Here is a 23,094-nt window from a genome sequence, read left to right as displayed (position 1 = left end):
TACAAAATAACTCGAATGCATGAAAAAAAAAATTACATTCTCACTTTCTACTAATTTTCAATAGGCATAGACCAATTTTTATCAAAACATCTCATTTATTTATCTTTAACATTAAACCAAATAAAAAAACTATCTTATTCATTCATAATTTTAATTAGGGATGACAACGGGACGGGTTTTTTTAGGTACCCGCCCCACCCCGCCCCTAATGGGACGGAGTTTAATTTTAATAAATGGGTTTGGGATGGGTATGAGATTTTTTTTTTAACTCAGGACGGGTTCAGGTATTGTCACATCCCACTCCGTCCTGCTCCGTTTACATATAAAATTAATTTTAAAATTAAATTAAATTTAAAATTTAAAATTAATTTAATTTAAAATTTTATTTTACTATTTTTAATATATAGATAATAATAAAAAAAATTAATAAAATAAGTTATAAAAAATATAATAATTTTATTATTTATAAAATATATTTATTTTAATGTAATTAAAAAAATTTAAAAGTAATTTTTAAAAAAATTAAAAAAAAAACAAAAACTAAATAGGGCAAGGCTTCCCGCCTCGCCCCGTTTAATTTTTTAAACGAGACAGGGATGGGAATTGCTTTTAATAAACGGGGCGGGGTTGGGATCGGGGCGATCCGTCCCGAACACACCCCGTTGTCATTTCTAATTTTAATATGTTTTTAGAAAGTTTTATTTTATAAAATGAAATGATAATAATGAGTTCTATAAAATTTTCAAATTATCTAAATAAATAATATTAATTCCAATTTTGATTTGTGAGCTACTTGTTTCATAGCTTTAATTTGAGTCATGAATCATACTCTAGAGATGAAAATACCCACATTAAAAACAGACTTAATTCCAATATTGAATAAATCAAAGGATAATAATTTTTGTCCATCTATAATGGAAATTACATTCATAGGAATATAAGTCGAAACATCTCCCAATTGAGTCTCAATTATTGATAAAAGTAGTCATACTTCCTTCAACTAAAGAAGAACTAGATTTAGTAGGTTATTTTCTTTAATTATTTATAATGGTTACCTATTTTATTAGGTGCCCATTTTTTTTCTTACTTTATTAAGGATAAAAACACATTTCATATAATTAGCAATTATATTAACATATCTTTTATAATTACCTATTTTCTATTTAATTTTTCAACCAAATTTACAAAATAAATTATAATTGTATTTGGAAAAAAAAATTATTAATATAGATTTTAGGGCTTCATGTATTATAGATCAACCCATACCCTTAAACCCATACCATCACCGGCAACCGGTTAAACCCTTCTTTTTAAAAAAAATTAAAAACCTTTTTGGATGGCCTGGATCCAAAGATTTTAATCCAACGGCCAAAATGCGTCTTGGGTACAGTACTGAGAAGGTGCTGTAGAATTTTCCTATATATAGAGTGTCTAGTATTACTACACAATACTATCATTATTGCACCTTACTCATAAATGCTGATTTTGAACGAAGCCTGCGGAAAGCAAGAACAAATGTATGGAATCTGTGTTCAAATTGAAGTCTACAAAGTACAAACACCCAAATGAAGAGCTCCAACAAAAGCTTCAAAGCTACTCCAACAACCAAGTTTGCTACTGCTCAGAGAGTTGTTCAACTCTATCTGTTTTTTTCTTTCCTCATTTAACAACTAAAGTGCATAACAAAATTAGGGTGCCCAAATAAATTATCATTCATACTTGGGGATTCTCAAGTGGTTAAAGAAATCAAAAACCCAAAAGCTTTGCACAAGCATATATATGGGTAGGGTAAAAATCCCATGTTTCACTGATTTAGCTCCACCTCCTTCTATCCTCTTCTTCATCTACTGGTGTATACCATGCTGGCCGTCGCTTTGAGTTGCTCAACCTGTAGTTCAGAAGCACTTCTTCATCACAAAGTGCCCTCGTAGCGACCAGAACAAGAGTCTTCAATACAGGAACATGAGCATCCAGCTCACTCTTGTTTGAACTTCCAGATTTAAACCAAAAGCTGCCTAACCTCTTCATTTTTACTTCCTTGCTGCTTCCAAACAACACATTGGGAATGTAGGCTCTCATGTCCTGTTCAGTCAATGGGAAATCATAAGGGCAAACCATAACATTTGGGGACATACCCTTTGATGGGTGGTTGGCAAAATGAGCAAAAGCAAGTGGGTTCCTCCGCTCCAGCACGTCGCAACCACTCCCCCCGTGCTTGGCTTCCATAGGCTTACTCAGTAGTTTCCAGATACGGTCTGAGCCTTTCTCATCACCTTGCATATTGGCACTGACTTCAGTAACACTGAACCCGTCCCATAATTCACGGGTTTCACCCCCCACACCCCAAGGCTGGGCATTGATCACAGTCCCATCATACCTTGTGATCAAGTAAGGATTGTGTGCATCAACCCTCGGGTATCCAGGAATATACTGGTAATAAGCAGGAAAGTATATGACACCAGGGTATAATGCTACCACAGCACCAACATCAGCTTCACCATCTAAGAATAAACCTTGGCCAGCATCCTTGTGGGGAATTTGAGATGGTTTGAGATCAAGGGTGTAGCCTATGAGATCCTTCAAGCTCTGTGACAACTCAGCACGTTTTAATGGCTTCGTCTGAGGAACAGCTGTGCTGAAATTTATCAGTAATCAGATTCCATGATAAAAAGTTCCTTTTCTAATCATTTGGGATGGAAACTCCACATGATCGAATAAAATAAACTGGTCAAAATGATAAATATCTTTTTCATAATCTTCCACTTCCATAGGACACACCTGATTCAGCTTAGAACTAAGAAAGTTGAGTTAGAGAGCCATAAGACACTCAGGTTCTAGAAAATTTATAACCACTTACACCACCCATGAAAATTTTTTTGCCTACTATTATAGTGTTTACTTAGAAATACTTTTAAAATTGATGATTTGAAATCAAAGTTAAAAAATTTGAATAGCTGCGGAAGGTCCCCCACCATTTGGCAGCCTGAAATTGAAGTTTGATGGGTGTTCGTTCACTGGGCAACCAGTGTGAATTAGGTATTTTCTTGTGTTTTGTGATGTGGAGCTTATTTCAAGTCTACTGGAAAGGAATGGCTATAGAAGTTGAGGATTGTTGGAAGGATTGATCCCGGCAACTTCTTTGGGTTTCATAACCTCCTAGTGGAGCATGATTTAGCCCCAATGATATCCTGGGTCTCTCAGAGAAAAAGATGGCCTTGGAAGCTTAGACTGCTTGCTCACAGAATCATTGATTTGTCTACAGAGCACGGATCCTCCTTTTCGAGGACACCACACTCAGCCAACCACTTAGCACTAAATGTATCTGTGTGTGTGTGTGTGTGAGAGAGAGAGAGAGAGGGATTGATTGAGTTCGAGGTGGAAGTTTTGTTGGAGGGATTGATCCAGGCAACTTCTTTGAGTTTCATTACCCTCTAGTAGAGTTGTCTACAGAGCATAGATGCTCCTTTTTGAGAACGCCACACTCAGCTAACCACTTCTTTGGGTTTCATTACCTTCTAGTAGAGTCGTCTACGGAGCATGGATGCTCCTTTTTGAGGACACCAATCTCAGCTAACCACTTGGCTAGATAGTCAATGAGAGCGCAATAGAAAGAGAGATGCTTGAGATTGAGATTAAGTTTCATTGGAAATCATCTAGGCATTACAGAGCCTGGATGCTCCTTTTTGAGGACACCACACTGTAACCACTTAGCGCTAGAGGATCAAACACACACACACACACATGCACAAAGAACCGTCTAGGGGAACATGATTTAGCCACAATTATATCCTGGGTCTCTCAGAGAGAAAGAACAGCTTGGTGCTTGCTGCACAAAATCATTTATTTGTCTACAGAGCTTAGCAGCCAGAGGATCAGTGATATAGACTTAACGAGAGACAAAGAGAGAGAGAGATAGAGAGAGTTAAAATGATTGAAATAATTCAGAATAAAAATGATCATTGTACATATAGATGTTAAATATATAAAATTAAATTAAATTTTTACTAATACAATAAAGACAGCATGGACAGTAATCTAATTTAGACTACACTTTTAGAACATCCAATCTATAAGATTTGATTGATTAAGCACATGATTAGAAATGCGGGGGAGACTAAATCAGTCCATTTTTTTTCATTGGCATATTAACGCAAAACCATAATCTAGCGCAGAGTTGAAACACCTCCCCCCCACCTAAAAAAAAAAAGTAAAAAAAGGGGCCCATCATTACAATCATTACAACTTAAGGTTAAGGGGGGCTTCTGAAAATATTACTCTTCCTTTCAATCTATTAAAAAACACTCAGTTTTAAGAATTTCATGCTCAACAATAAACTTCATGAACTCTCCAAGAACCACCTAGGCTGACTTTTGTCCAATTTCTATGAATGAATCCTATTCTACCCCTCATCCACCACCAAATTTAATTTGATGCTTCTCTTAACATGCATCCTCCTAAATTTTAACTTCATTGATGAAACTTCAAGGCAATGTGATTGAATTTATCCGCATTTTATATTCTAAAAAGCCTTATCCCAACTACATGATCATGGATATGCAAGTCATGTTCACTATTTATCTCTATCTAGGGCCATATGTCTATTAGTCATTGGCCACTATGTATCCTCTATTGATCCACACGCTATTGCGCCTTCCACTTTAGTTCTAACTGGTGCTCATTAGTCCTTATTGCAGATGATCCCACCATCTTATACGATTTTTCCCCATTTTGTTTGTAACTGGTGCTAACAGTAGCTTCTCAAGAATAGTTCATTTCTTATCCCACCTTTCCTGTGGTGCCAACAATCCATCTGCACCATTCTCCTCCCAGATATACTCATTATTTGTTGGCAATGGTCTTGTGTCTCATTAAGAATGTGAAAAATCTCAACCAAGGCATCACTTAACTCATTTTTTAAATAGTTGTCAAGACAGCAGACTCCCTCTGTCTCCAAATCTATGAGTTCTTGCAACAAATGTGATTTTGGAAAGAATGTAACAGAAGAACATATATTGGGAATTGTGAAAAGAAATGTAAGAGAAAAACATTCAAAAGCAAAGAAATGACAGATAGGAGATAAAGGAGATTGTGTTGTCGCCCTTATATATATGAATGATGAACTAACATGGTTTCTGGGGGATCTTTCTTGCAATTTATTGATGAAAGGTGGTAAGTGATGCGCTTTTCAGTGTTGCATTTCTTTTAACCATTATTTTTTTTCCTTTTTTTCCCTTCAGGTGCATCTTTATACATAGCATGTAAAATTGTGCATCAAGTGAATATATACCCTCTTATAATACAGTCTTGAAAAAGGTTTCTACACAATAGATAGATAGGGTTGCAGATAAATACTCACCAGAATTGTCACTAGGTGGGCCATCTCTGCCAACAGCAAAACTAAGGCCACTGCGGCGAGGAGTAGCTTTTGTTTGTGGACATGATTCTGGCAATTCATTCATGTTTTTTGAATCAGGAAGAAGAACACCATCTAGAGTATTGCAGAAGGTTTTGATTTGAGAGTGAATATTTTCTTGGACTTGCTTCTGTTGATCTGCAAGGGAGGCTTTGCCAGCCATGTCAATGATATTCTCTGCATCTGCTTCATCAGCATTTCGTCCTAAACGATTATAGCTGAGAATTCACATTTTACGAAGGAAAAATTAAAGATGAGCAATGAAATGAAAACACCTGTACAAAAAAGGTTGCATTGAAGTCATATAAAGCCACATGGTAGATATGGTGCACTGAACATAAAATCCATACATGGAATATTGGACATGGTTTTGAACTTCAATTGCAGTGATATTTATGTTAAAGTCCACCAGTAAATAAATATAGTTATGCCTATGTTCTAATTTCTACTTCCATTCAAACAATGTTCCAATGGGAATGGAAGCTCTTCACAGAAGTTAACACTCTTTAAAACATGATGTTGAAAACAGAACCTAAGAATGTCAGAAGTCTAACCAAACTCTTTGATTTTTCTATCTCCCTGATTATATATGATCCTTTGTTCTTTCATTTTGTTGGCTCATTAAGATTTCAAAATAAGATGGTAAAAAAATCTTACTGATAGGGTTATACATTCCCAATCATATTAGTGCTTCAAAGGAGTTCAATCTGGCCACCTCCTCCTCTCTCTATCTCTCCCTCCTCTTGCTCCCCATCCTCCTCCCTGGAGAATCTCCCTTCTCTCTGCCCCTACCCCCCTCCTCCATTGAATCCATCATCAATGAGTGTATTGTTCTGCCTTTTTTCTTGTTTCTATCCACCATATCCTACCCATAACACTCCCTTCATCGTATCATTTTGTGCCAGTAAGGTGAATTGGGCTAAAAGCCCAGTCTAGGAACCACAGAACAAGATTATAACATGCCCATATAATGAATCCAGGGCCCTGTATTTAGCTTATAAATGGTTAAAAAACTATTAATGCTCAATCACCATAAATTATCCTCCACAATATGCTCTCTGGAACCAAATGGCAAAGGCATGTTTTTATAACACTTTCAGAAAATATAATGTCATTTTTTTCCAAGATCAATTAACTTGGCTCAAGAAAATATAAACAGAAAAAAATGTGCTCTAAGTCAGAAGCATGAAGTCAAAGCAAGTAAAGAAGTTGATTCAGAGGCCAGACTACAGAAGATCCAATCTACAGACTTCAGAGGATACAAAAGTTAGTGGCATATAGGAAGCATCTAAAGATTCTAAACAACCTTATGCAGTCTCTACTACAAACAAAGAACTAAAGTTTCTATCACTATAGATTAATAAGTACTAATAGATAGATAGAAACCATTTATAAAGAGGAATCTGGAATTTTATTACTTAAGCTTTGAGCAAGTGAAGAATAATAAATTATTTTTCCTGGAACTTTCTACACTAACTAGTAATTACAAAATTATAACTTTTTACATTATAATTCTTTCCATTTAAAAACCTTTTCAGTTTCTTAATTACCCAACTTGCCCCAAATTCAATGTTTAATCATGCTACAATTGAAATTTTGATTGAAGGACCACAAATTTTACATGCTTCGTAGTAAGAAAATTAGTGTCTTTTCAGACTCAAAGCGTCCACTATAAGAGATTCCTGTAACTATGAAATAAACCAATCATCAGTCACATGGTTACACTGCATAAGGTTATAAAAGAAAACAGGGATCTTATTTGGATAGTATATCACCTAAGATTGTTCAACAAATCAGATGGTCCTCTTAAACAAATTTGTGCACCAAGAAAAGGGCAACAACACAAATAAAAGTTTATATGATGCACGCGATAATTGCTCAATTGGGCAAGTTGCATTTCAATGTCAACTTACAAAATGCTGCTAACCTTGTATAAAGAAAGAGGCGATTAATGTCTGCCTCAAATTGGAGGTGCCTAGGATCTCTTGCAAATACAGGACTTTTGGCAAGAGTCTTCACAGCCTGGAAGTGCAATGGACAAACAGAAAATCCTCGTAAGGAAGCACTTGAGACGAAAAGCAGTTATGTAAAACAGTAGAGAATGCAAGAGCTAACAGAATCTAGAAAGAACTTCTATTGTAAGTTGCTTTTATTGGAAGCATCAGAAGAATTTGAGAACCCCCAATTTGTGGGTCATTGGTAGGGTGAATATCAAGGCATTAGGAATCCAATAACCAGAATCCATCCATGTGTAGGTCCAAGTCTCAACAGGTGCCATAAATTTAAGTACCAGAATTTTCAAGATTTTGATATCTGTTCCAAAATCCTGGCCATATCTTTTTAACAAAAAAAAGAGAAAAAAGTAAGGGACTAAAGTTTTTTGAAAAATGAAGATTATTAAAATTGAGAGAAAGACAGCAAGAGACAACAAGAAAATAGAAAAATGAATAAGAGAATATTAGGATTTTCAAAAATCTTCATTCTATAATCTCAAAGCTCCTTTTGTACTCTTAACATTTAAAAAGCTCTCCACAACTTCTACTCATCTTCATCCAGTACACTATATCATTGTTTAACTGCACAATCACCAGCAGCCTTAAATTGCCCTTTTTTTTTTCATTACAACTTACAAGACTGTATAAGAACTCCACCTATCTAGTATGGGTTTTCCTTTCCTTCCCCAAATGATGAAGGGTTTATATTATCATCTTCTTTTGAATAGGGTCAATCTACCGGAATGGTACAATGGAGACTGTTGGGTCAAATCAACAACCTCCATTTAGAGGACCTTCTGTGGAGACTGCAGAAGGACCATGGGTATTGAGCAGGGAGGGGAAGTTTTTTCTGAGCCGGGAGGGGGAGCATCAGAAATTGTGGCTGACACAGTGAAGGGGCCTCTGTCAATGGTTTTTCAAGACGGTTCAGCAGCTGTCTTCCCAAAGAATTTTTCTCCCATTCAAGAAAGTAGGGTTGTGTTGGGGGGTAACGCAGCTTCAGTCTCAACTAAGAGGGGAGTTCCGGCGGCCTGGTTGGTGAGGATCCCCTTTCAAACAAAGACTTCACCAAGCTTACTGAATTTAGCAGATTTTTGGGAATGCAAATTGAGGGTTTGAAGAAGAAATCTGGTCTTTGTTGAGAAAGTTAAGGAAGAAGGCTCAATGTGGGACCCCAAGTAAAGGGCGGAGGAAGAAACCTTTGTCATCTTCTCATTTCAAAAGGAAGCTAAGGAGATTGGATTGTTCGGTTAGTTATGGAGGTTCTTTTCTCTCATCTAGGAGTGGCGAGAACAATTAGGAACTAGTTCCTGTTGATTGATGAAGATTAAAATCCTTTCATAGAATGTAAGAGGGCTCAACGATGGTGAGAAAAGGAAGTTGATCAAGTTTGTGGTTAGGACCCAGAAGGCAGATCTGATTTGCTTTCTTGAGATTAAGGTGCAAGAGTTGTCATTGAAGGTGGTAAGAAGCTTGGGTGTCGGAAGGTTTTTGAGCTGGGGTGTAGTTGATGCAAGAGGAGCATCAAGAGGCATTTTGATTTGTTGGGATAGTAGAGTTTTGGATCTGCTAGAGTTAGAGTGTGGAGGGTTCTCCATATTTAGTCGTTTTAAGAATGTTGAAGATGGTTTTGTATGGATGTTCACAAGAGTCTATGGTCCAATCTTATCGAGGGAAAAAGAGGATTTCTAGGGAGAATTGGGAGCTATTAGAGGTCTATGGGATGATCCCTGGTGCGTAAAAGGGGATTTCAACTTTGTTAGATTTCCAGGGGAAAGAAGGAATGATTTCATATTCACAACAAATATAAGGAGGTTCTCAAATGTCATTGAGGAGTTAAGGTTGAAGGACCTTTCTTTTTCTAGAGGTCAGTTCACGTGGTGCAGTGGTTTAAATTCTCAAGCAACTTCAAGTTGGACAACTTCTTAGTCTCTAATGAGTGGGAAGACCATTTTTCGGGTATTTCTCAATTTACTCTTCCTAGGATGGCTTTTGATCACTGTCCCATTATTCTCAAGGGTGGAGGGGGGAAAAAGGACAAGACCCCCTTTATATTTGAGAATATATGGCTCTTGACAAAGGGGTCAGAAGCTAGTGAGAAACTGGTGGATTGGGTATATGGTTATAGGTACTAGTAGTCATTGCCTTGCTGAGAAATTAAAGACTCTTAAAAAGGATCTTATAGTGTGGAACAAAGAAGTTTTTGGCAATGTCTCCTTTAGCAAATTAGAAGCCTTTTCTCATGTTCAATTCTAGGACTTTAAGGGGAGAGATTGTCCTCTTTCTCTTGAGGAGGCAGAGGCTAGAAAGGGAGCCTTGGAGGATTATAAGAAGTGGGTTTTATTGGAAGAAACTTCATGAAGACAAAAATCAAGGGAAATCTAGTTAAGGGAGGAAGACAAGAATACCAAGTTTTTTCACAAGATGGTCAATGCACGTGCAAGAAGGAATTTGCTAACCAAGGTGAGAATCAATGGGATTATACTGACTGATGATGAAGAGATTAAGGTTAGGGTGTGTAGTTCTTACCAAACTCTTTTTTCAAAAACGAGGGATTGGAGATCAAACATAAGGGATTTACACTTCGAAGTGTTGGAAAAAGATAAGTCCAGAAGTCTAGAGGTGCTTTTTTAAGAGGAGGAAGTTTTTGAAGCCTTGAGTAGTCTCTTTGGTGACAAAGCTTTGGTGACAAAGCTCCAGGCCCAGACGGTTTTACCATGACTTTCTAGAATGTTTGTTGGGATTTTACCAAACCAATTATGGCTTTCTTTGGAGAGTTCTTTCCTCATGGCATGTTCCAAGGAAGCCTTAATTCCACCTTTTTGGTTTTGATTTAAAAAATAAGTACATATAAAAAAAAAGGGAGTTGAAGACTTTAAAGACTTTAGACTAATCAATTTGGTTGGGGGATTGTACAAGTTGTTTGCCAAAGTATTGGAAAACAGGATGAAGACAGCAATAGGGGAGGTGGTTTTAGAGAATTAGCATGCCTTTATTCAAGGTAGACAAATTTTGGATGTTGTGCTCATTGCTAGTGAGACTGTTGATTCTAGGTTAAAGAGTAATATCCTCGGTCTTCTTCTAAAAATGGGCATTGAGAAGGCTTATGATCATGTTAACTAGGATTTCCTTCTACCAATAATGTCTAAAATGGGGTTTGAGCAAAGGTTGATTAGTTGGATCAATTGGTGTATTTCCACAACTAGCTTTTCAATTCTCATCAATGGAACTCCTTCGAGCTTTTTCCACAACTCTAAGGGCTTGAGACAAGGTGATAAGTTATCTCCCTATCTGTTCATTTTGGTCATGAGGCTCTTAGTCAGTTGTTGTTCAGAGTCAAATGCGGGGACTTCATTTCTAGGTTTAAGGTAGGAAGAAGAAGTGGAGAGGGGAGGGATATGTCCTATCTTCTGTTTGCCAATGACACACTAATCTTTTGTGAGGCCAATAATGAGCGAATGAAATATTTGAGTTGGGTATTTATGTGGTTTGAGGCGCTTTCTAAGTTAAAAGTGAATATGGATAAAAGTGAGGTTATTCTCATAGGAAGGGTACAGACTTTGAAGGATGTTGCTTCGGTGATGGAGTGTAAGAGTAGGGAAGCTTCCCACTTCTTACTTGGGTGCCTCTTTTAAATCTCCAAGGGTTTAGGATGTAGTGGAAAAGAGATTCAGAAAATGATTAACAATGTGGAAGAGACAATTAGGGGGGGAGGCTTACCTTGATCAAAAGCACCTTATCAAGTCTTCTGATTTATTTCATGTCCCTTTTTGCTATTCCTAGAAAGGTGTGTGCAAGAATCGAAAAGATCCAAAGGAATTTTTTATGGGGCAGTGGTGCCCTAGAGAAAAGGCCTCATTTGGTGAATTGGAATTTAGTTTGCACGCATAAGATAGAGGGAAGCCTAGAAATTCATAATTTTGTGGCCCTAAACAAAACTTTGTTCAAGAAGTGGAGTTGGAGATTTGCAGAAGAAAGGGAGCCCATTTGGAACCAAATCATCATCAGGAAGTTTGGGGTAGAGGATAGGGGGTGGTGTTCAAGAGGAGTGAGAGGTCGCTATGGTGTAGGGGTGTGGAAAGCCACCTGAAATGAATGGGAGGGTATAAGATGTAGATCCTGCTTTATAGTAGGAAGTGGAAGAAGGGTTAAGTATTGGAAATATTTGTGGTGTGATGACCAAACTTTGAAAGAAACTTTCACTAACTTATTTCTATTAGCAGTTAAGAAAGATGGTTGGGTCACAGAAATTTGGGAGGAGGGCAGGGATTTGGGTAGTTGGAGTCCTCGCTTTTCAAGACATCTTAATGATTGGGCGATGGGACAAGTGGAGTCCTTGTTTTGAAAACTACAACCCTTGGTAGTGAAAAGAGAAGTGGAGAATATTTTGAGCTGAAGAGAAAGTAAGAATGTCATATTTTTAGTTAGATCCTTTTATCACTCCTACACAAGGGCTTCTAGAGATCCTTTTCCATGGAGTATTATTTGGAGGTCTTGGGTTCCAGTGAGAGTGAGTTTTTTTGCTTGGGAAGCGTCTTGGAACATAATAATAACTATCGAACAACAGAAAAGGATGGGATGGAATATCCTAAATGGGTGCTACTAATGCAAAGAAGAAGAGGAAACTAATCCTGTTTTGTGGCAAGGCTAGAATGTTGTGGAATTTGATCTACACCCTTTTTGGTGTGTAGTGGATTATGCATTCCTCAATTAGGAGGAATCTGCTATACTGACACGAGTCTTTTGTAGGTAAAAAAGGAACAAGGCGTGGAGGGCAGCCCTCTTATGCTTAATGTGGACTTTATGAAAGGAAAGGAATGGAAGAGCTTTCAATGATGTTGAGCGATCTAACCAAGCTATTAAGTCTTTTTTCCTATATACTTTTGTGAATTGGGTTAGGGTGTATATAGAATAACAAACTTTGTCTATGATCAACTTTACAAAGTGGCCGTTTGCCAAGTAAGGGGAAGGCCTTTTTTTTGTCTCCTTATTGTCAAGTTTTTTTAGGCGTAGTTTGTATACTTCGTGTATACTGTTTTTGCCGCTTTTAAGTGTTTCTAATGCAAGCCCTTTATTTACCTATCAAAGAAAATGGACCTTCTATGGAGAGACACACTGCCTTGATGTGCCTTCCACACACACACACACGCATCTAATGTGAAACCACATGACCCATTACGAAGGTGTAAAGAATCAATATTTTAGAAATTTTGCCCACACAACATAAAGAGGATTATTATGATGCAAGAGCCCACTGATTCCCTTCATCTTCATTTGGAGCACCCACACAAACTCTATATCACCCAAAAGTGTTTTATTCTTAAACCAGGAAACACTTTTTTCCCTTTTTATAAAGAAAAACATTAGGGTTGACATTTGCCTTAGAGAGGCAAATTTTAGGGAGTGATTAGATCATTTGTGAGTCCCAATTTTCACAAGATACACTAAGTTATACATATACACACATATATCCATTACAGTAGTCTGCAACACTCTATCCAGAGAATGGATTTTCCAAATAACCCTCTCAATAATAACCTCCTAAAAGTTATGATCAGAAGTCTTATCACCAACTGACACATAATTAAGTCCAACATAAGGAGCACAAAAGTAGAGAGACTTCCTTAAGAAAGTCCTTCTAACAAGGGACACCTTAAATTGAAAAGTGTTACCAGACCTAAAAAAGTAGATATGAATATTTCAAATATCACCTATTCACCTAAAATGCACAAGAACTTCTTAAATTTTGTTATTGAAGTTTATTCAATTTGGTGGAAAAATAGCATTAATTATCCTGGTATTCAAATGTTACATTAAAAAAGTTAGCTCATGGAAAAAAAAAAAAAAAAAAAAAAAAGATCAACAGCTCATTTAGTAGGACAACCGACAATAAATCCAGTATTAAGCATTTTCCTTTCCCTCGTTGTCTCTCAGAATCAATTAAAACACAGAATCCACCAAATTGAGAGGAAGAGAATTCCTATGATCTAGTTCTGATGCCACATTTTGGGAAAATAGGTGGATATGCATGTCTCATTGATAGCATATTATGCCATGAGGCATGAGTAATTACATTCATAGTACAACATGAATTACAATTAAATCAATGGGCTCCTTCATCTCTCTTGTATCAGAACCAAAAAAAACATCAATGAGCATCACACTTGGGAGCAAATTTTGAGATCCAAAATCCCAAATGATATTCCCTATTTTCCTAGCACTACTCTTTTCTTCTGAGAAAAGGAAATAAAAAGAGGGGGAGACGAGAAAAGCTTTCAATCTTGGGTTTTATTTGTTATAGCTTGCAAACAAGAATAAACTTTTAAATTCAAAATTTCCATGTCTCATTTCTTTTCCTGCCTTTTCTCAGGAACCAAAGAGAGCGTAAAGATATTCTTTACTAAACACCTAACTGAAGATAACCCAATAAAATCTCAAATCCATAAATCATAAATGAATATGCACTCTCTATTCTCGAGATAATTTGATTCATCCCAAACAGAAACAAATAAATTCCCTTAAACTTCATAAGAAAAACAAAAAAAAACAAAAAACAAAAAAACATAGCTTGAGCAAGAGAATGCAACGTTAACCCATTGTCAGCACTTTCCTCTAATTTTTCAAATTGTTCCCTGAGATCCACATAGAGCCCAAAGAATTCAATACCCATAATCCATTGTTCTCACTTGTCTCCGGAGTAAATTATTCTCCTAAAAAATAATTCCACTGATCTCAATGAGAACTTGACAGTGAGGTTGGAGAAACTCTATGTTCCCGAAATTGTCTTTCCGGGAAACATTTTACTATGAAATTCGTAATCCAACCAACAGAGAAACTATAGAAGAGATTAATATCAAGAATACCTCTTGAAATTTCTGAAACAGGAAGGCCATAGAGATCTCTCGTTCTGAAAATGCTACGAATGAAATGCGGAGACCTGACAAACCTCTCCAAAACCTCCCTAAACATCTTAATGAAAGCCAAATGGACCGGCTGAGCCTGCTTCCATAACGGCCCAAATCTTCAATTTTGAGTACTGATCCAAAACTAAAAAAATGGGAGAATGCGTTGGAGGACCAACAAATCCTGATAATTGGGCCAAATGGTTGCCAAACTAAGCCCAAAGCCTGGCAATCCATACATAATTGAGGTGTGTGAAATCCGTTATACCCAAAACTACCTTTAATTTGGTTGACACATTTAAAAATTTTCACTTATTCTTGTTATGTTTTGATTCCCAAAAAATTAATATAAAAGAAAATGATTTTTTCATATTTGGTTATAGTATAAAAAATATTAAAAATTTATGTATTTTTAAATTATTTAATCTTTATATTAATGAGTTAAAATAAGTAAAATGATCTTAAATTAGCAAAAAAAATAATTTATCAACTTTTAATTTATTTTTTTCACTTTTTATTTCCTTCTACTTTTCTTTTATATTTTCTTTCTCTTACATTTTCCCTCAAATTTTCTAAGAACCAAATATAACTTAAGTGAATTAATGAGATTCTCTATTTAAAAAAATAAAAATTAATTTAAAAATAGTGACACCCCAATCAATATATACCCACTATTCTAATATTATTTAATATTTTTAATTTTAAAAAGATAAACGTATTTATTTAAATAATAAAAGTTCTTTGGTTTTATTTAAATTTGTAGCTAATTTTTTTTAATAAGTTAATCATATAAATAAAATCAATTTTAAAACACAAAAAGGACATTTTTGTTTTAAGGTCATTCAAAACTCAAAATTGGGCCAAATAATATAAATATGGCAAAATTAAATGTAAAACCAAATAATTGGTATATGATTGAGTTAAAGGATATTTAGTTTCATAATACCTAAACTACCTCCGATAAAATGGGGAATTATGCAACTCATGTTGTTCATAAAATATGGATACATTCAAAACCCAAAAAAGTCACTTTTATGGGGAATGCATTTTGAAGAAAATAATTTCTATTTCATGCATTAGAATAGTAACTTTGTGTTTTATATCATGTATTAGAATAGTAACTTTGTGCATGTTTCTAAGAGTGTCCTCCAACCAACTGAAGCTAGGCTGCTACCCATATAAGACTACACTTGATTAGGATCCACATATGTAGTTGTCATATCACTTATTACCACTTCAACCTCTACATCAAATATGTCATTAGAGATAGTAACATAGTTTTTACCTAAAAGTTACAATGTTAGTAATTGAAAGTATCACTTTAGATAGAAGGATGTATTTGTCATTGAAAATAGTAATATTGTTTTTACCTAAAAGTAACAATATGAATAACCAAAAGTACTAAATAGCATGATGTACTAGATTATTAAGTTTTATATTGTCATTGCTATGATTTAAAAACATTATTTATTGAAATAAAGACAATTTTAATGGTTTAAATTTTAAAAAATGTACTCTTTTTTTTACATATTTAATAAAAAAAAAATTAGTTTTTCCTTTTTTTTAAATATCAACGCATTATGATGGGAATTGTGAATTTATATTTAAAAATTTAATGCAAACACTTTTAAAATTTTAATTTTACACACTTTTAAATATTTCTTTTAGAATTAAATACTCTTAAAGAATAATCATTACTAATTTTTTTGTTGAATGAAATTAAAGGTAAGTTAATATTTTTTTAATATTATTTTTTTTGTTTTTATTTTGAAAAAAACAAAAAATTTAGTTTCAACAAATGTGGATGGCTTTTTTTTTTTTTTAATTTAGGTTTAATATTCTATAAAAATTAAAAATTAAAAATATAAAAAATGAGATCCATAATATAAAAATTATAAATATTTTAAATTAAAAATATTTGAAATCAATATTATTTAAAATATTAGTGTTTATTTATTTATTAGATTATTAATTATTTTAGGTGAGTATATTTTTATATTAAAAACTAATTTATTTTAATGCATTAATTACACATGATGTTAAAATAAAAATTTAATAAAGAAAATGAAAAAAATAATCAACAAATGAATTATAATTTTAAAAAATAATGTTTTCTTTTTTAATTAAATAGATTTTCAAAAATAGGGAAAATGACAAGAATTATTTTACAAAATTAATTAAAGTCAAAGTATTAAAAAATCTAAAAAATGTAAGAGAGCCCACTTTTAGCTTAGTGCAAGCTTTGTGGGGGGGGGGGGGGGGGGCAATTTTAGAAATATGTATGAAGTTACTATTCTAGTGCTATATTTTATGGATATGACATCTTTACATAACTCCCCCAGGGATAAAATTAAAGACATTGGTAAAAAAAAACCTCAAACAAACTCTAAGACAATGTTTAGTTTTGAAAAGTGTGAAGAAAAATGTTAGAGAAAGAAAATTAAGAGGAAAATTAGAAGGAAAGAAAATGTGAAGGAAAATATAAAATAAATTTAAAATCAATAAATTATTTTTATGTATTATTTCAAACTTTTTTATTTATTTAACTCTTCTATATAAAAATTAAATAACTAAAAAATGTACAAATTTCTTAATAATTTTGAGTACCGACCCAAAACTTAAAAAAATGGGAGAATGTGTTGGAGGACCAACAAATCCTGATAATTGGGCCAAATGGTTGCCAAACTAAGCCCAAAGTCTAGCAATCCATATATAATTGAGGTGGCGCCTGGAGGACATGTGAAATTCGTGATATCCAAAACTGCCTTTAATTTGGTTGACACATTTAAAAATTTTCACTTATTCTTGTTATGTTTTGATTCCCAAAAAATACCAAGGAAGGAAAATTAATATAAAAGAAAATGATTTTTTCATATTTGGTTGTAGTGTGAAAAATATTAAAAAAATTATGTATTTTTAAATTATTTAATCTTTATATCAATGAGTCAAAATAAGTAAAATGATTTTAAATTAGCAAAAAAATATAATTTATCAACTTTTATTTATTTATTTTTCACTTTTTCTTTCCTTCTACTTTTCCTTTATATTTTATTTCCCTTACATTTTCCCTTAAATTTTCTAAGAACAAAATATAACTTAAGTGAATTAATGAGATTTTCCATTTAAGAAAATGAAAATTAATTTAAAAATAGTGACACCCCAATCAATATATACCCACTATTCTAATATTATTTAATAGTTTTAATTTTAAAAATATAAATTTATTTATTTAAATAATAAAAGTTCTTTGGTTTTATTTAAATTTGTAGCTAATTTTTTTAGTAAGTTGATCATATAAATAAAATGAATTTTAAAACAAAAAATGACATTTTTGTTTTGAGGTCATTCAAAACTCAAAATTGGGCCAAATAATATAAATATGGCAAAATTAAATGTAAACCAAATAATTGGTATATGATTGAGCTAAAGGATATTTAGCTTCACAATACTTAAACTACACCTCTAATAAATGGGGGAATTATGCAACCAATGTTGTTCATAAAATATGGATAAATTCAAAACTCAAAAAAGTCACTTTTATGGGAAATGCATTTTGGGGAAAATAATTTATATTCCATGCATTAGAATAATAACTTTTTGCATGATTCTAAGAGTGTCATTCAACCAATTGAAGTTGGGTTGCTACCTATGTAAGACTACACTTGATTGGGATTCATGCACGTAGTTGTCATATCACTCATCACCACTTCAACTTCTACATCGAACATGTCATTATTTTACCTAAAAGTAACAACATTAATAACCAATAGTACAAGATGTACAAGATTATTAATTTTTTTATTATCATTGCCATGATTTTGATAACAATTATTAAATAATATGTCAAAAAAAATACACATACTATACTTTTTAAAAACATTATTTATTAAAATAAAAATAATTTTAATGGTTTAAATTTTTAATTAAACAAAAATGTACTTTTTTTTTACATATTTAATAAAAAAATTAGTTTTTCCTTTTTTTTTTTTTTAAATATCAATGCATTATGATGGGAATTATGAATTTATATTTAAAAATTTAACGCAAACACTTTTAAAATTTTAATTTTATACACCTTTAAATATTTTTTTTTTAGAATTAAACACTCTTAAAAAATGATCATTACTAATTTTTTATTGAATGAAATTAAAGGTAAGTTAATATTTTTTTTAATGTTATTTTTCTATTTTTATTTTAAAGAAAACAAAAAATTTAGTTTCAACACATGTGGATGGTTTTTTTTTTTAAAAAAAAAAATTAGGTTCAATATTCTATAAAAGTTAAAAATAAAAATATAAAAAATGAGATCCATAATATAAAAATTATAAATATTTTAAATTAAAAATATTTGAAATCAATATTATTTAAAATATTAGTGTTTATTTATTTATTAGATTATTAATTATTATAGGTGAGTATATTTTTATATTAAAAACTAATTTATTTTAATGCATTAATTACACATGATGTTAAAATAAAATTTTAATAAAGAAAATGAAAAAAAATCAACAAATGAATTGTAATTTTAAAAAATAATGTTTGCTTTTTTAATTAAGTAGATTTTCAAAAATAGGGAAAAATGATAAGAATTATTTTACAAAATTAATTATAATCAAAGTATTAAAAAAGAAAAAAATTAATTTATTTAATTGTAATATAAAACTTAATTTAATTTGGTGAGAATGTGAGAATGGGGTGACTAGGAGTGGGGAGGGAAAAAAGAAAATTGAAAAAAAAAAAGGTGGGGGAGGCCCAAAAATTGTGTCATTCAAGTAAAAGAAAAAAAAAAGTCAAAAAGAAAGGAAAAAAAAAGTGAGGGAGCCCACTTTCAGCTGATTGAGGGGCAATTTTGGAAATATATATGAAGTTACTATTCTAGTGCATGAAATGAGGATTAGTTTTAGTAAAATGTACTTCCCATGAAAGTGACTCTTTCAAGTTCTAAATTTATTTATATTTTATGGATATGACATCTTTACATAACTCCCCCCTTAGTAAAATTAAAGACATTGGTAAAAACATAAAAACATCAAACAAACTCTAAGACTATGTTTGGTTTTGAAAAGTATGAAGAAAAATGTTAGAGAAAGAAAATTGAGAGAAAAATTAGAAGGAAAGAAAATGTGAAGGAAAATAGAAAATGAATTTAAAATCAATAGATTTTTTTTATGTATTATTTCAAACTTTTTCTATTTATTTAACTCTTCTATATAAAAATTAAATAATTTAAAAATGCACAAATTTCTTAATAATTTTAATAATATTTAACTTTCTTTGTATTTTTCATTGTAAAAACAAACATGAGAAAATCATTTTCTTTAGTATTTTTTTTTCTTTCCTTATTACTTTCCAAAAACCAAACATACCCAAATTCATATAAGCATATCATTTAGGTGGTTTACATTTATTATCTAATTTTAATTATCATTATTTCTAGGGAATTGATTCACTTGTTGGAATTGGACCCTTGAAAGCAAGATACATCAAAGTTAGACTTCTTTTTTTTATCTTGTTATCCTTTTTATGAATTAACATTAATTTGAGCATTCAACCCATATCACTTGCATTATACATTATGTGGGTATATTAAAAGTTGTACAAAAGATACAAGGCATAGGTTCCTTGCAAAATGATAAGTTATTCATAGTTAATTCATAAATTTAGGTAATTCAGTAGAAGTTGTAGTGCAATACCTCCTAATTGGAGGAATGACCTATCTTTATCATCAAGATAGGCTTCCCACGATGAGTACATTAGTGTGTATGGTTACACATTAGACAAGATTTATGGTGAATCATAACGTAAAGCTATTAGATTGTCATGCTTCACTAAGTTATTATATAGCATGAATTCTCAAGCTTGAGAGGATATTGAGTCTTTGTTGAATTCAATAAGAGGCCTTGACCTATGGGTGAGACCTTAATGTGATCATATATCCCTAAAGATTATGTCATTGTTGATGGAGGTTGATGGCAATATGTATTCTCAATAATGGCACCATTATTAACTATATCCCAACGGAATAAAATGGAAATAAAAATCATTATTAACTATAGATGTAGAGATATAGTACTCATACTTAGATTTGGATGTTCCCAAATCAATTCATTGCTATGAAAAACATATTTGAATAGTTTGGAGGTTTCATACACCTAAGATTTTTTGCTCGATGACTCGAAGCATAATCTTAGCACTCCAAAGTGGGTTTTGAAAGGATGGAAACCTTGGTGCTCTCTCTCTCTCCCTGGAGGTGAAAGATAACTAACTAAATTCATAAAGCATCTTTAACCCCATAAAGGGGTATTTATAAGGTTCCCTTACAGGACTTAAGTGACTTGAACCCACCAAGGATTGGGTCACTTAATCTAGTCCAAAATGGGTCCTCGTTGATTAATTAACCACATAAGGCCATCTAATTAATCAATTAGTCCAATCCAGAGACCTTGTTCATATCCCTTATACAACATTGTGTAATTACCAAAATGCCTTTGTACACAAAAATGAACCTAGAACTAATCCAACCCTCATAAATTGTGTCATGATGATATATGCGCTTAAAGCAAGGACCACTAGGACCCATAGAAGTATTGATTCCTTCAAAATCCAATTCTAAAGTTGATTCAACATTCCACTAAAAAATTAACCATATTCTAATACCCTATGTAAATAACAACGAGACAAAGCTTGAGTCAATGACCTACTATCCCCCATGCAAACTTCCCATAAACTAGTGTCTATAATCTGACAAGGTAGTCCTATCACCTATCAAGATTACCTCTCAAATCCCTGAGTTACAGATCTCACTTATTATATGATCAACTAACATACCCCAACTCTAAAGAGCATATGTCCAATTCCACTAAAAAAATTACTATGGGTATAAATTTCATAATCACATGTTCTTTGGATCACCTAAGGGGTTACATTATCTCAATCTCATGAGATATCATAATGTCATTATTGAGGATACATGTTGCCACCAGCTTTCATCAACAATGACCAAATCCATAAAGATATATGAACACTTTAGGGTCTCACCCATAAGTCAAAATCTCCTGTTGATTTTAGCACAAGGTCAATATCCTCTTAAGGTTGAGAGTTCATGCACTATAGCTGTTTGGTGAATTTTGACAATTGATAGTCTTGCGTCATGATTCATCGTAGATCCCGTATAGTGTGTATCGCATACACTAGTGCACTTACCATAGGAAACCCATTCCCGTGGCTAAAGCAAGTCATCCCTCAAATTAGGAGGTAGTGCACTATAGCTTTTCCTAGATTACCCATATCCATGAACCGACTATGGATAACCTATTTTCTTACAATTAACCCATGACTTATATCTTCTATGCAACTCTTAGTGCGCTTAAGTCATGTACAATGTTAAGAGACATGGGTTAAATGCTCAAATCAATGTCAATACACCAAAAGGGTAGCAAAGGGACAATTAAGTCTAACTTTGTTACATCATGTCTTGCCTCTAAGGGCTTAATCCCAACACAGTGGTCCTTGGTCAAGCTCCTAGTTTATGGTGACACATTTTGTGAGTATTTTGAGTATGTAATTCATAAGTGTGCATAAGGGTATATTGGTAAAAATATAAAGTTGTACTAAATCTTATGAATTGACTTTTTGGAATATGTTAATTAATTAATTGGAACTCATTAGGACTACTTAATTAATTATGACCCAAGTGGATTAGATTAGGTGACCCAAACCCAATTTGGGTTCAAGTCACTTAAGTGTACAAGGTAGATCTAACTCAGGGTTGTCAAGGGTTATAATGAAGGTTCAAATAAATCTCTCAACTAGAGTCCCTAAAGTGGCTCAAAAGATAAGCTATGTGAATAGCAATAGGCCACTAAGGAACTTCTATAGAGTATTGAAAGAACACCTAAGGCATATGCTAAGGAGACAAAATGGAGGGTCCACACTATTGTCAATGTTAGTTGCATCTAAGTCGCTTCCTTGAGAATCTTTCCAAATGTAATCAACTAATAACATAGCTCATACAATGTCCATTGATCCAACTTGCACAGCCTTGGCCAAAGCTACTTTTGAATGGACTCCAACATAGGGCATAAATCCAGGAAATACAACTGAAGCTGCTCTAGTAGTTGTTGGAGAGGGACCCACCCTAATCTCTTAGCTACTCGACCAACATTTGTGTCCCCAGGAAAGCAAACTAATGAAGTGTTAACAGTCTCACACTTTGCATACATATCTTTCATTGCATTCCCCAAAAACAAACTCATGACCATACTTCTCCGACTAATAAATCCATCGATCCACTTAACAGTCTCCAACTAATAAAAATTCATAAATATAAATTTATTTATTATCAAACATCATGCTTAGCAATTTATTATTGATTTATTAATACAAGATGGTTATTTGTTGAATGTAAAATATTGTATTTGCATTTTTTTTTTTATAAAATGTAAAAATTATATTTTGCTAATAACCTAATACACCTTTCATTTAAATTGATTTTAAACCATCAAAATAATGTAATAAATTTATTTTTATTTTACTAACAACCACTAATCATAGACTTTGAGAAATAAAACTTCCAAGTTATTGAATACAAATTGAAATGTTATCCAAAAGTTAGGTTGTGTTTGAGGGAATACAAGAAGGGTTGTCATTAGGTTTGGATTTTTTATGAGACACCCTCCCAGTAATGGTATTCTGGTACCTTTAAAGGTCAGTTTGTAAATGAAATCCCTGGGTCTTATTATCTTCATAAGTTTGATGAAAACAGTGAAGGAAAAGGAGACCTAGA

The 23,094-nt window shown here is 33.0% G+C and overlaps 1 protein-coding gene across 1 annotated transcript; it reads right to left on the bottom strand.

The window, feature by feature from the left end:
• Positions 1–1,518: 1,518 nt before the first annotated feature.
• On the bottom strand, positions 1,519–14,393 carry LOC100251105 (uncharacterized). The gene is made up of 4 exons (XM_002272658.5): positions 14,271–14,393; positions 7,341–7,435; positions 5,357–5,631; positions 1,519–2,630 (listed from the first exon to the last, which is right to left on the bottom strand). The coding sequence occupies exons 1-4, from the start codon at positions 14,298–14,300 to the stop codon at positions 1,813–1,815; spliced, it is 1,218 nt and encodes a 405-aa protein (XP_002272694.1). The 5' UTR covers positions 14,301–14,393; the 3' UTR covers positions 1,519–1,812.
• Positions 14,394–23,094: the final 8,701 nt, after the last annotated feature.

This window comes from Vitis vinifera, chromosome 10 (genome assembly GCF_030704535.1).
Source record: "Vitis vinifera cultivar Pinot Noir 40024 chromosome 10, ASM3070453v1".
NCBI lineage: Eukaryota > Viridiplantae > Streptophyta > Magnoliopsida > Vitales > Vitaceae > Vitis > Vitis vinifera.
The sequence above is the reverse complement of the archived record's forward strand: the minus strand, read 5'-3'. Positions and strand labels throughout refer to the sequence as shown.

What these genes read in the sequence shown, in the direction of transcription:
- LOC100251105 (XM_002272658.5), bottom strand. Translation starts at nt 14,300, where the DNA reads ATGGCCTTCCTGTTTCAGAAATTTCAAGAG. An exon ending in CGCCTCTTTCTTTATACAAG is followed by an intron (nt 5,632 to 7,340) that starts GTTAGCAGCATT and finishes GTGAATTCTCAG; the next exon opens with CTATAATCGTTTAGGACGAA. An exon ending in CCCACCTAGTGACAATTCTG is followed by an intron (nt 2,631 to 5,356) that starts GTGAGTATTTAT and finishes ATTTCAGCACAG; the next exon opens with CTGTTCCTCAGACGAAGCCA.